Source organism: Chelonia mydas, chromosome 7 (genome assembly GCF_015237465.2).
Source record: "Chelonia mydas isolate rCheMyd1 chromosome 7, rCheMyd1.pri.v2, whole genome shotgun sequence".
Taxonomy (NCBI): domain Eukaryota; kingdom Metazoa; phylum Chordata; order Testudines; family Cheloniidae; genus Chelonia; species Chelonia mydas.
Genome location: NC_057853.1, coordinates 88,269,668 through 88,284,256, shown reverse-complemented (window position 1 = coordinate 88,284,256; position 14,589 = coordinate 88,269,668). Strand labels below are relative to the sequence as shown.

The 14,589-nt window shown below is 38.0% G+C and overlaps 1 protein-coding gene across 1 annotated transcript in view; it reads right to left on the bottom strand.

Annotated features, from left to right (window-relative positions):
- The window catches only part of LOC102942491, a 42,143-nt gene extending 28,737 nt beyond the window's left edge, over positions 1-13,406 (bottom strand). The window contains exons 1-2 of the mRNA XM_027833750.3: positions 13,280-13,406; positions 11,261-11,285 (exon numbers count right to left, since the gene is read on the bottom strand). Coding sequence (XP_027689551.3) covers positions 11,261-11,285; positions 13,280-13,406 — 152 coding nt within the window. The remainder of the gene's footprint in view (positions 1-11,260; positions 11,286-13,279) is intronic.
- Between the last annotated feature and the right edge of the window lie 1,183 nt (positions 13,407-14,589).

Genomic DNA, 14,589 nt, shown 5'->3' with positions numbered 1-14,589 from the left:
TCAACTTTCAGCCTTTAGTTTAGCAATTATCTGATATCCAAAATCTCTGAAGACAAAAAAAAAACACTACCACAGGAAGGATGCTAGTTTATAAAAGGCATCTGCATGCTCTGTGTGTTCACCTCATTGAACTGGTCTCCATACAGAAATGGTTCAGAACCTAACGTGGCCCTGGTTTTTATTTATGCATCTTCAACAAAAGGTGTAAAGTTGAGGTGGTAAATACTGACTTGGACTTATGAGTGAAAAATTAATAGACAGCTTGTCAAACTCTTTAAATTAAAGAAAAGAGAGAGGTTTTCTTCAGAGTCTAACACTGATAACATTCTTTTGTGAGTTGTAAATATATTTCCTAAATAAAAAGCATAAAAATGTGACACGTAGGTAGACTGTGCTGCACAGTTGATTTTCTAATACTAAAAGTGGGATAAAACTCAGTGAAATATGTTTTTACTTTCTTGCACCACAGCAGAGCTATCACTGATTAGGCACTCTCTGGCATGGCCAGGCTTAGGGAAAATGGCACCCTGGGTGAACTTTCTTTGGCACCCCTTTAAATGCTGCTCCCTGAGCAGTGGGTGGCAGACAGAGCAGCAGCAGGTGGAGCATCGGTGGCTCTGCAGGTGTCATGCTTCTGGGACAGTGGAGAGAGGACTCATGTGAACATCTGGTCCTGCCCCATAGCCCCATTTCTCCCCTTCCCCCACCTCCCGGGTGGGCACAGCCCTTGTGGAGCCTCTTGACCACAGCGCCTTGGGCGGTTGCCCACCCGTAAGGACAGCCCTGTGCTCTGGCACTAATAAGTACCAAATACCACATACATCTCTTCCAAAACCTTAACCTTTAAATATTGATATATTTGAACCTAATCAGACAACCACTTATTTAAAACTATTGGGTCCAACGTATTCTTACTGAAGCACTGGGACTTTTAAAATTAACATTAGTGGGAGCAGGATTGGGCCCATAGGCTTTGTGTATTACTTTGTGACAGAAAATTAGATTTTCTCCACACTCCCTTTGAGGCAAAACTCCCCAAAAGGGTGAGAACATCTGTGCTGTACTATGGTCATTGTTATTCCTTAGTCAGAGAGGTACTTATTCTGAAGAGTTTTGTAATTGGCAGCATTCAATTATACATGCAAGCTATTGTTGCAAGTATTTGTAGGTAGCTAAATAATTGCCCTCATTCTCCAAACAGTTGTCAGGTCAGCAGTTTACTGAATTGTAATGGACAGCAGAGGATTGGGTGCCTGAGAATATTAAAATAGAATGTGTTAAGTACAGTGTGCTTAAAGGAAAAATACATTCTGTACATTTCAAAACACAACTAGGTTTTGCAACAATGAAAATATACATTGATTTTAATCAGTGTTGCATTTGTTAGTTCCTTATGATGCTTTATTAATTCACTTAAAGGACTGTGCAAGAAAACTACAGTTGAAACCCAGACAGAGAACAGTAAACCCTAAAATGCTACTCCAGGGCATCCTTTGAGATTCATACATTTAATGTGAAGCACCAAAATAAAACAAAGTTTTTCTATTAAAAGGAAGAAGGCTTTCTAGCCGTTGTAAAATAAAACAGACAATAGTTACAATAGAACAACCCAAGAGTAGTCAGTTCCACAAGATGAGAGAGTCTATGTGGCCATGCACTCAAATTTAGTTGAAACCTATGAATGGTTCTAGCGTGGTTTCCCAAAACATAGAGTGATTTTTTTTTCTGACACTCTGTAATAAAAGTAAGTTATAGACTGCTTGACTGGGTACAATGTGTTTTACAAGGAATCTCTGTCTATGCTGTTCATGGGAAAACATGCTGAAACTATGCTGGGTTTGAAATGTGATAATTACCTGAACGGTTTTACAAAGTCTATGTGTGCAGATTATCAAGCAGATGAGCTAGGGACGACCAGCCAGTCCAATGAACTGATTAAACTTTTTTATACTAGTTTCTATGATCAGGATAATTTGAGCACTATAGGACCTACAGCAAAATTCTGACATATTAGCCAGATTAAGTTGAGATCTGAAAAGAGGTTTGGTGGAGGATCCTGTCTTAAAAAATAATGAGGAGTCCTTGTGGCACCTTAGAGACTAACATTTATTTGGGCATAAGCTTTTGTGGGTTAGAACCCACTCCACTGATGAAGTGGGTTCTAACCCAGGAAAGCTTATGCCCAAATAAATGTGTTAGTTTCTAAGGTGCCACAAGCACTCCTTGTTATTTTTGTTAGTCTGATACAGACTAACACGGCTACCACATTGGATCTTGTCTTTGTTACGTTCCAGGAGTGAGCTTAAAACTGAGATTTTAGAAATTTTAATATACTTGAGGCAGCCTGCATAAACCTTACATCAGTTTAGTCACGCACACGCACACACAGACACCCCCAACCATGCCTTGCTTCCACACTTTGTTCCCCTTTACCTCTTCAGCAGTGCTCCAAATCCTTAAAGGGACAGTCCACAGGTAAATTAACTTTTACATTCCTTTATGAATGTTACATTTTGAAGATTTTTTCTTGGAGAAAGAGCTAAAAGTTTTTCTTGTAAAAGTCTTTCTTTCTACTTTCTTGCTTTCTGGATGAACAACTCTTAACTAATGTTAAGCTAAATCCAAATTATTTTGAGCCTGAAGGCACTTTTGAGAGTTTTGGTTTTAAGGAATGTCTTAACTTGAGATTACAGGCCAAAACTTGATCCTGTTGAAGTCCAAGAGAATTCTGTCCATAGAACTTAACTTTCTGGGGGATTTAATTCATGATGCTGAAATAGGAATAGTATTGTTTCCAGAACTGAAAAAATTCTTTGAAACATTTACATATTGCACATAAATTAAGGGTCCACTAGGGAAGACATACTTTGCTAGAGTGAGCATTGGCATTTTATATTAAAGCCAGGCCCAATTATTTCTTTCCCTCAAACGCTTTATAATGTGAAAATACGTGGTATTTAAGGGGTTTGAGTGTTCTATCGTTAATGAATCAATTAGCAGTCAAAATTAATATTAATGAACTCAGTGAATCATCCATTTCTATTTCATGAATGAGCTTTACTTCATCAGAAGCCAAGTGATTTCAAAGTGGAAATAGTTTAATCTCTTACTAAGTGTCAGCCATCACCTTTTGGCTATACAGGATTGTTTTTCCTTGTAAATTAAATGGATAACTGACCATATTTAGAATGACTAAACACAGTAATTCAACAGTATATGTCACTTAAATGTTCATTCTTTTCATTGTTCAGAATTTTGCTCACTCAAGGGACCGAAAACTCTTCCTGAATTAAACGGATAGCAAAAGTCAAATCAACTAAATTGTGATGGCTGTAAAAGGAAGGTTGTATGACTTGCAACAAACTACCTGTTACATTAATTTCAGCAGGTGTTTAAACAAAGATAAATGCCAAATCCTTTTTTCAAAATGAAGTATGTATATCTTCTAGTGTTTCATTCTCAAGTCTGGTTTCAGAGTAGCAGCCGTGTTAGTCTGTATTTGCAAAAAGAAAAGGAGTACTTGTGGCACCTTAGAGACTAACCAATTTATTTGAGCATAAGCTTCCGATGAAGTGAGCTGTAGCTCACGAAAGCTTATGCTCAAATAAATTGGTTAGTCTCTAAGGTGCCACAAGTACTCACTCTCAAGTCTGTTTCAGATAACATTTAAATTCGTAGCTATGTATAACATGTAGTTATAATCAAGTGATTTGGTAAATAATGTGTATAACTGATGCAGCATGTCACATCTGCTAACAGGCAGCCCCCCAACCTGAAGCAAATACTCACCAGCAACTACACACCGCACCACAGAAACACTAACCAGGAACCAATCCCTGTAGCAAACCTTGTCACCTACTCTGTCCCCAGATCTACTCTAGTGACACCATCAGAGTACCCAACCACATCAACCACACCATCAGAGGCTCATTCACCTGCACGTCTACTAATGTTATATGTGCCAGCAGTGCCCCTCTGCCTTGTACATTGGTCAAACCGGACAGTCCCTACGTAAAAGAATAAATGGACACAAATTGGACATCAGGAATGGTAACATACAAAAGCCAGTGGGAGAGCACTTCAATCTTCCTGGACATTTTATAACAGATTTGAAAGTAGCTATATTTGAACAAAAAAACTTCAGAAACGGACTTCAAAGAGAAACAGAACTAAAATTCATTTGCAAATTTAACACCATTAATTTGGGCTTGAATAGGGGCTGGGAGTGGCTGGCTCATTATAGAAGCAGCTTTGCCTCTCCTGGAATTGACACCTCCTCATCTATTGTTGGGAGTGGACTACATCCACCCTGATCGAATTGGCCCTGTCAACACTGGTTCTCCTTGTGAGGTAACTCCCTTCTCTTCATGTGTCAGTATATTTATGTCTGCATCTGTAACTTTCACTCCATGCATCTGAAGAAGTGGGGTTTTTACCCATGAAAGCTTATGCTCAAATATATCTGTTAATCTTTAAGGTGCCACCGGACTCCTTGTTGTTTATCTGCTAAGTATAGTGACTGGAAACAAATTTGCCACTATAAAAACTGTAGAGAAAGCTGTATTAGTCAATAATCTATTTTGCCTCCTGGAAGTAGTAAAAAAGCAAAATTATTAGCTAAGTTAGGATTCCAGAAACTTTGTGGATATTTTTGTGACTACTTGATATAACATACTGAGCTAAGTGTTACGACTTAATAAAAAGAAAGCCTTCTTTTTGTTTTGTAAATTAAAGTGGCTCAATACAAAAGACATTGGTGGAAAATAAATATGGAAATTCAAAACTAGATTTTAAGGTAGTTATTTCTTTAAAATTTACACAGACCTGCAAGCCCATTTTTTGGGCGTCATGTCAAGTTGCTTTTGATACAGCCTCTGCTGAACATTCCTTATTTGGCAAATGAGTTTGTGGTTATTTTCCATCAGTTCTGTCACCTGCCTAATTTTAAAGAGCTATATTTGATACTTAAAGTGAGAGTTGCCTATTCCTTGGTACGTTTTGGGTCAGTATATTTAGTACTGTGTTCAAATGCAGTGGATTAACTGATCTCAGTTAGGAAAAGATGGATTATACCTTTAAGTAGACTTCCACAAATACTGTTGCTAAAAATGCAGTCTGCTTTCAAAACTGATCAAATATAAACACTGACTGGTGTTCACAGTCTATTTCAGCCATGCCTGGTGTCATTTTCCCAAGATAATCTTCAGTTGTCATACTAAGTATGTTGGTTTTATTTTGGCTCTTGAACTTAATTACAAGGAGTAGAAGGCCTTTCGGATTTGTCACAGATGAGATGGTGAGCCTTTTAGAGAAACATTTCATTCTCCAAATAGAGCTTCTCTAGCTTAATGTATTTGTGGTTAGCCAGGTGGTGGTTAGCAGCTGTGTGATGCTGCTGGAAATTGTAATCTAACACATACATTATTCAGCATAACAAAACATAAGGAGGAAGGTATATGTAAAATCGATATTATTTTGCACAAACCAGTTTAAGCAAGAAAAACCCCAGTTATGGCTTAAATCCCTCCTTTAGGATGTATCTATGTCAGCATTGACCCCCTATTGAGATCTACTTCCCACAATGGGAGCTGCTGGGTGCTCAGAACTTTTTGAAAATCAGACCACTTATTTAGGTGCCGTGGTGTTGAGTCTTCAAAAGTTCCCAGATGACTTGGGAGCAGAAGTTCCACCAAAAGTCAAATGGACTTGTGTTCCAAAGTCACTTTGGCTCTTTGGAAAATCCCCTCCACCAAATAACTGTTCAGGAGAACTAATTTTAGGGTCTGATGTTTGTGCTCAGGTTAGTTCCGAGTAACAACAAAAAAAGGGTTTTCTGTTCTTTCCTATTAGGGTCCATTTGATGGTCACTAGACTCCATGATGATGGCCATGATTCCCTTAGGCTTTCGGTTAACATACTCAGCATCACTCTTTCCTGAGAATTATAGTTTTGGCAATGTAGAGGGATATCACTTCTGAGCTGTCTGCTAGCTCTTCCCTTTAGAAGGGATGGCCTTTTAAGAATTCATGTGTTCAACTTTGTCTGTGCCAGCCTCCCAGAAAAGAACCTTAAACCTTCTACTTCATGGAGAAGTGTTTTCTTCAGTCATTATCTACAAGATGAGATAATTGAAAGTGATGCTACAATATAGAAAATATAGAAGGATCAACAGGTAATATTTTGGTCATCAGCACCCAGAAACAAGAAATAATAAATGAATTTATCTAGGCAATGGATATAATTTTTTGTTTGAGTTATGAGGTTTTGTCTGAGGAATCTAAGGATCTAAGTGAATTTGACATTAGTCTGTTTATAGTCCATATCAATAAAAGGAATTAATGAGTGAATCCTTCTATGGTAATTGTTGGGAAATGAAAGCAAACCTTAAGAGACCTATTAATACATCCTGTACATCATGCTGCACAGCGGTTTTGTGAATGCCATTGACATTTCATACCAAAGAAATATGTAACATATTACATTGAGTTGTTAATCACTGATACGTGAGAGCTGTTAACCCTAACTACAATTTTAAATTAATCTATTAACCCTGTTACTTTTTCTGTAAGAACTGCATGTTTTGTTGGCCATAATTTCTTATGGAACCACCTTTTAAATGACTATGAAGTCAGACATGGGATATGCAGTCTTTTTGAACAGTCTCATTAGATTTGGAGATGTTATCTCCTTTGTGAAATGGTTAACATAGAAGTAAAATCTTAAAAGCAAACTTTCACCACCTCCTGCACCGAATGAATCTATGGAAAACAGCAAAAAGTGCCCATCTGATAGATACATAGTTAGGTCAAGGGGAAAGAAAAGGGTTTTATCAGTTTGTCATTTCGCATTAGGCTATTGGAATATTTGCCTGATGAAGAATTTAAGCTTTGTTAGTCTTTCTCATTCAGCTTTGTGTCAAGATTCTAATACCTCATCCTTTAATGATTGAGATCCATAGTTACTAATGTTTTGGATCAAATATTTATGTGCAGTAAGCTTATTTCATGGTTAAAATGCCATTAGCAGTCTATATTGTAAGACTGACAACAGAACTCTGAAATGTGGTGTTTTCCTTCCCTGTCAGAATTCTGATAACATCTCCAATTTTCTTGGCTTGTTTAAGTCCTTTTCCAGCAAGGTGCTTAAGCTCAAGCTTAACTTTAAACACGTGAGAAGTCTTACCACTGAAGTGTTCAAAGTTAGATATGTTGTTAAATACCTGTTGAATCTTGGTCTTTTACCCGAAGAACTTGCAGAAGAAAATGAAAAAATAACAGAGGATGGTTGAAATTAAATTTGCCCCAATTTTCCTGTGAGTGATTTTCAGTACAATTTATAATGAATATTTGCAATTGGTGAAAATTTTATGTTCCAGTATAGACATTTTAAGAAGAGTATAACAGCTAAAATATTTTAATATGACCTGACTTCCACCCATTGTCAACTAGACAGTAGTAGGGGTAGAAATAGAAACCCTTTGTCAGATGGTAACTAATTTTTGTTTTCTATTTAAGATGGGGAGAAGAAACCTTGAAGTTCCTTTTGACTTTTGAAACCTACGTGTTTTAAAATGTCTTTCAACATACTTTAAATTTTTCAAAGATGGGGATGATTTTGTAGTCCAGAATAGTAACCTCAAAGTTGTGGCTGATGCAGTTCATAATTTCTGAAGAAAATATTCTCTAAGCCTGCTCTACATGCCCATTTGAACAGTCTTTATTCACTGCTGCATCATCTAGCTTCAGATCAAGCAGTCTGATTGTATTTTCTCCCTTGATTCTACATAAGTTCTAAAGCTATCTTAATTCCATGAGCTCTGATTGCAAATATACGGTGTCAGCAAAGAGTATACTAAATATTATTTGATATAAACTGACACTTGCTTTACTAGAGAACTGTCAATGGCTCCACCAGCAAGCACTGTAATAAAACCCACTTTTCTATATGCATTGCTGGAACACTTCCTGAAGAGACTTTGTAATTGCTTATCTAATGTCTTTCATTCCTTGATTATTGTTATAGTTTGATCTAAGCTACTGGTTCAGCCTTTGAGACAATTGTGAGCTATTTCAGAGGTATCCATCCCACATACAGAGGGTGAAATTTTCAAAGTGGCTTAGGAGCACAAGTTTTATTGAAAGTCAGTGAGATCTGGTGCTGTACTAGGTTACTGGTCAGGCCAGAGAACTGAACTCAGTAATAAGAAGTTGTCACCTAAATTATTTTTATTGCAGAAGTAGAGTCAAGGGATGAAGTGGCCTGAATGAGGAGCATTCCGAAAGAAATTAAGAGGCAGATTTTGTAGCACACTATTTCATGGTGGATTTAATCACCATTGTGACAACTTTTACTTTCTGAAGAGAGGATCTCTTCATGCTTGAGGCTTTGCAAGAGCTAGAAAATGTTATGCTGGAGGTCATAGCCCTGGAAGATGATCATAGTATTAAGTTGTTATAATTACTTGAATTTAAATGTATTGATGTCCATTCCAATTCTGTCTCAGACTTGTGATGGCAATGCCATTTTAATTTTATGTTAAAGCAAGGATAAACTAAACATATAGGACCAAGTATGAGTCATACTCAATTTAAAAATAACTAAATAATAATAAAAAATAAAACAGCCCAAACTAGAACAAGCATAATGCAAAGAAATGCAACCATAGCAGCAACTCTATTTACCTGAGAGAGGGAGACTGAAACCTGGGACAACAGTTTCTTTTCAGCCAATTACTACATCTTAGCTGTTCATGGATAGGTGATCAGAATTTTATTCTAGTTTGTGGTCACATAAATAAAGTCTGTATTGCAATTCACAAGCATATGGGGCAGAGGTAAATTTTATGAATGGAACCTTTTATTATAATTTCTTGACTTTAACTGCACAACTAGGAAACCTCGGTGTCCCTTTAACATAATTTTAATGGAATTTTCTAGGGTTTTCCCCCTAATAGAGAAGAGGAATAGAATCATTTTTTGTGCACATCATGGAATACCTCACATAATCCACAGAAATGAGCCCTTCTTTTGCACAAGTTAATAGCTGCACAATTTACAAGTTATGATGCTTTCTCAGGGTGGTCAGGACTGAGTCACCTTGTCTCCCAGCTAAAGAAGTGCTTGTGCTTAGCTGGGTGTCAGCTCCTTGACACCTCCAATCAGTTAGGCACCCAAACAGTGTCTTCAATGCAATGCTAGCCCTCACCATCCTTGGCAGGTTAATAGGTGTACTCCAATCCCTGAGCCCCTTTGAAGCATTCTCCTGTGTTATCCAGCCCCTGTCACTGGCTACTCACAGAAATACCACATTTGCTACCCACCAAGGGACTGTGTACACACTAGTTTCTGTGATTCAACTGAGGGTCAGCTCCTATGTAACATCACAGCGCTGAGATATAGTAAAAACAATCACAAGTTTACTATCAGAGGCTCAGATCTGAGCGTGAGTGAGGGTAATGGAAACAAATGATTACATATAGACCAAAATTATAACATGCTTCCTAGAGTCTAAACTTTAACTTGCTAAACCCTTGTCTAAAGTAGTTTCTCACCTAAAGCAATCTCAGTGTCTCCAACCAACTTCAGTGGGATCCCTCTTTAATGAATGCAAAAAGCACTGTCCTTTTTGCTTCCTCAGTGAAGGACAAAAAAGTGTCCTTTTGTCTTCTCTTATGTCCCCAAAGTCCATTATATGTACCCGGGATCAGATGCATCACTGTCCACCGAGTCTATCCTACAGTGTGCTGACTTCGTACGGAAATTGGGCTTCTGCTGTGTTGGCTTACAGTGCTTGATTTACATGAAAACTGAGGCAGACAGGTGAATATACATCCTGTGTCTAACAGAAAACAGTTTGTCAACCCTGTTTTGATTCAGTCTTTAAAACTTATTTATCTGTGTGTGTACACACAATGTCTTAATATTGTCAGTACATACATTTCATGACACTAATGACCAGTGTGATCCTGGCTTTCATTTAAGATCTCACATGACAGTCTTCATAGATCAATACTATGAAAGCAATGTGCTATGTGTAGTGAGTTTGTCAGGTCTGATAGGAGTTGCTGTTATATAATAGTGAACCCTTTGCTAGCTGGTGTAAATGGTCCTCTGTGTCATACTAGTGAATTAAGAAAGAGCTCCTCTGGAACACTGTGGAAGCACCTCTTTGGAGCACTACATGCCTCCAGTGCACTCTGGCATTGTGTAAGCCACACAAATTTAAACTTTTTGTCTAGGACAATTTTAGTGGTAGAGCTTTTAAAACAAAATTGAAATATATTTTTGGCAATATGGAAATTATTCTCACTGTCATTTCAAAACTACTCAACTATGTTTGCTCAAACTGAATTTACTTGCAGGCAGGTACCATATATGGAAAGTTTCAGGCAATACATTAAGTTTCAGAAATGTACGAGTTGACCAGAAATGGGGCTTAAAATAGACTTATGCAACCTTAATTACAATGGGCCTTGATTAATGCTTTGCTGTGTAATAAAAAAGTTGCAACATTCAAGGAAGATTTTGGTCAGATACTCTGCAAAATACATACACCTTGTAGTTTGATTTACAAAAGCTTCTTATGCCTTTCCAAGATGACCAGTTTTCTGTTCACATATTTACAAACTAACCTGTGGGGGAAAGGAAGTCTAGTTAACTAGTTTTGAACTATATATTGAAAAGGTTATAAACTATATCTCCATAATATAATGTGAAATATATTATACATTCAGTCCTGATTCTGTTAAGAATGATAGTAATTAGGATAGACATGCCACAAAATTAATTCGTTCTAACTCCAGTCTCATTGTAAATGATCTTGAATACTATAAAATAATGGGGAAGCAATTTGAAACTAAAAAAAAAAATGAAACTAAGAGAGATCATATTATTAAAACTGCCCACTAAATACTATGCAATGTCTTCTTTCTATTATGATATTCCAACTAGTAACATCATAGTCAAACAATAGCTAAATTACATGTTGTTTTGTACTTAGTATCACAGGCACAAACAGTTTTCAGTCCTGATTAATCACTGTTTGGGTTTTATTATGACATCTGCTTTATTCCACATGCAGATGCTAATACATGAAACATTCTCACACTCTGTAAGCCCATGACATTAATAAAGAATGCGCTTATCAATAAAATGCCAGTAGCAGACATTATAAAGAAGACACACTTCTGCATTTTTGGTCATGTCATACAATTTTGAATGTAATTTATTAGAATTGAACCTATTCTCAAGATGTCCATTACCACATCAACCAAATAAAGCTAAAACCTAAAATAAGAAATTGTGTAATTGAAATAGAGACATTAACTGTTCTAATGAAAGAATGAACTCTGTTTCTGAGATTCTCCCAAGAAGGAAAAAAGTATATGTGAAAGATGTAGATTAAATCTAAATCTGGATGGCTTCGGCAACTAGTGATGAGATACATCACTAGAGTAATTTACCTCTAATTCACCAGTTTGAATATAGCCCAGGTAAACACTGACCGCAAGTCATTGCCATGTGATGACTGCTCATTGGCCTGTATAAAGTGAGTTGGTGAGTTCGGTCAGGTTCCCCTTGATCAGTTGTCTGTTCGTCAAAAATCACTTCCACAACTGGCAATCATTGAAAGCCAATGAATGAATAATCATAAAGACAGGAGCCCACCCGAAAGGGGGTAGAGGAACTTTAAGGAAGCAATTTGAGGCCATGCTGTGCCTGGACAGAGGATAAAATAGTTCAGTTTCCACTGCTAAGTGTCAACCCTGCAGCCTTGAACACTGTATTTACTTCACCCACAAACACAAAGGAATATAGCTTTATAATTTCAGCTAAAGTAAATATAAAAATGGGGAAGCTCTTTCTTGCTGTTCGGCCTCTTCTTTACTGCTAATTGACCATATGTCATTTGGATAAAAGAATAATTTAGCTTCACATTAAAAAAAATAAGGCTTCAGTTTTGTCACTCTTGAATTATGTCATAATGATATATGTGGACAGACTCAAAGCACTTACTGAGTCCACCTAGCTCCAAACTTTTCTTAAACATCATAGGTCAAATCTGTGGCCTTACTTCTATTATACAGCCTCATAATTTGTGCATGAGGATTTCAAAGAAAAATAGTAGGGACCTGACACCTTTTGATCTGTTATACACTAAAGGTTTACTGGCATAGTTTCTAATGGGATAATTACAGCCACAGTCTGAGTAATGTCTACATGCTTTTCTTTTGTAAAGTGATCTCTTATTATTAGAGGGAGTTGTGAATGAAAAACGGAGGCGATGGCTCTTCCTGGTTCAATAACTGGCATGTTCTGTGTGTCTGTTTTCAGTAGTCTGTTTTCTATAATGCTGAGTAACAGTGATGCAGTTTAGGACCTGGAGTATGCTTTGGAAATGCTAGCCCAGCCCAATAGTTACTTTCAGGAAATTAAATTTGCCTCTTTTATAAATAACATACATTCTTCTTCTACAAGTAGTGTCCTATTGGTGCGCCACTTCAGTTGCACATACACTCCATGTGCTTTTGATCAGAGATTTTCAGTAACAGTGCCCATTCTGCCCAAATATGCACTCTCTAGTCCTCCTCGTGCCCCATACTGAGGATATATAAAGCCGCGGGGTGAACTACCCTTAGTTCCTTCTCAAATGCTCTTTGGCCTGAAAGCCGAGCATCTAATTTGCCCACTTTACAGTAGTTTGTAGCTTTAGTTTACTTGAGTTTACATAGTTAATTATTTTATTATTTGATAATTCTTTTACTTGGGGCTTTTCTTTCACTCCCTCCCCCCATCCCAGCTCTCCCCTTGTTGAGCAAGCCCTGAGACCAGCCTCCAATCCAGGCTTCAATAATCCTGCTGTGCAACAACCTTTAAAGCCCACTTAGTGCCCCCCCCCCCAACCTCTATGTTCCTGTCACAAGGCCTTCGTGGTATAAGAATGGCAGTACCAATAACACGTCCACAAATACAAACTCTAAATCTCCCACCAGAGAACCTTCTTCAAAGAAATCTGTCACCACACAAAAGGACCATTTTCAGAAACTTCAGGTTGCAAAGTGAGTACTATTGAGGCTCCATGTGGTTCCAGTATAGGAAATTTGTTGAAGACTTCCGCTTCTCCAGGAACCACGGTACCAAGCATGCGTCTGTATTGAAACTTCTCCTGGTATTGACCAGACATAGCCATTCCAGCAGAGATCATATTTAGAAAAGTTCTACACCATCAGACTTCCCTGTACTAACCCTGGTACCCAAACTGGTGCCTCAGGCTCTTATACCAGTGCACCAGAAGATGACATCTTCTACAGTACCATCTTCGTCCAGCAAAAATGCATCACCAAAGCATTCAATATCCTCAGTACCAATGCCATCTTGACAGGCACTGATGTCCTCAGGTACAAACATCGGTCATCTGTGAATTCTATCAAGTTTCAGCTCACCTATGTCCAGTACTGTGGGAGTTCAGATAATCCAGAGATCTATTTGTTTCTGAGTCGTCAGAGTCCCCATGGCTAGCTGGTACCTAATGTTTGTTGGTAATGAGATCTTCTGGGTCACTGAGACTGTTTTTCCCTGATAAACACTCTGGGGGACAACAGTCCCTATTTTCATTATCGGTTCTACCTTTGGAGTATGTTGAGAAGGATTCCTCTGATTCTCAGATTTCTGTCCAGGGATCTCCTATCTACCATACAGGGCACTACTCTCCTCTGACCTATACTGAAAGAGAAACTCTGAGGGGAAGTATGATCTCAAGTCCCACTTCACTGATATGACCAACAGTGGATGCCTCCTTCCCTATCCTCTGGGCCCCCTTGGTGGCCTTATTTGAATCCGTTGGCTCTATATCACCAACAGTTCAAGAGCTCTAGTTTCTCCTGTAGGGAACGTATAGGGAGACATTTCTCTGTTCCAATTCTCCCTCATCAACAGCCGGAACATATGAAGGGGACTTTTGAGGAGCAAATAGTCAAGCGTCTTGGTTGCAATTATTGTGAAATTTCTCTATGGAGGTTCAGAAGAACTTCCTTTTGACGTACTTAAGCTCTTCTGAGTCCACAAATAAATCTCTTGTGCAGGGCAAGGGGAAGGGTTTCTATTCAGACTATGTTCTTGTTCCAAAAAAGAATGGGGGATGTAGACTGCTACTAAATCTTAGACTTCTAAATGCATTTGTAAAATCACAGCAGTTCAGGATGGCTAATCGTTAGACTCAGATTGGTTCATGGCCCTTGACTTTCTGGAGATGCATTTTCATGTTGTAATTTATCCCTGTCTCACAAGAGGTTTCTTTTGTTTTACAGTCTGTCAGGATCACTTCCAGAATTCAGTGCTTTCTTCTATCCTAAGGGTGATCTCAAAGATCATAGTAGCAGTAGCCACTCTCCTAATAGTCTTCCCCTGTGTTGATGACTGGAAGTTCTTTCTGCAGTTCAGACAATCATGTGCCTGTTCCAGAGGTTAGGTCTTCAGCTCAACATCAAAAAGTCAACTTTGTCCCCAGAACACCTGAAGTGGAGACCCATGTGAAAACTACTTGAAGGTTATTCACTTTTGTGCAGTAGCTGGAATTTTGTGAGATATGTCC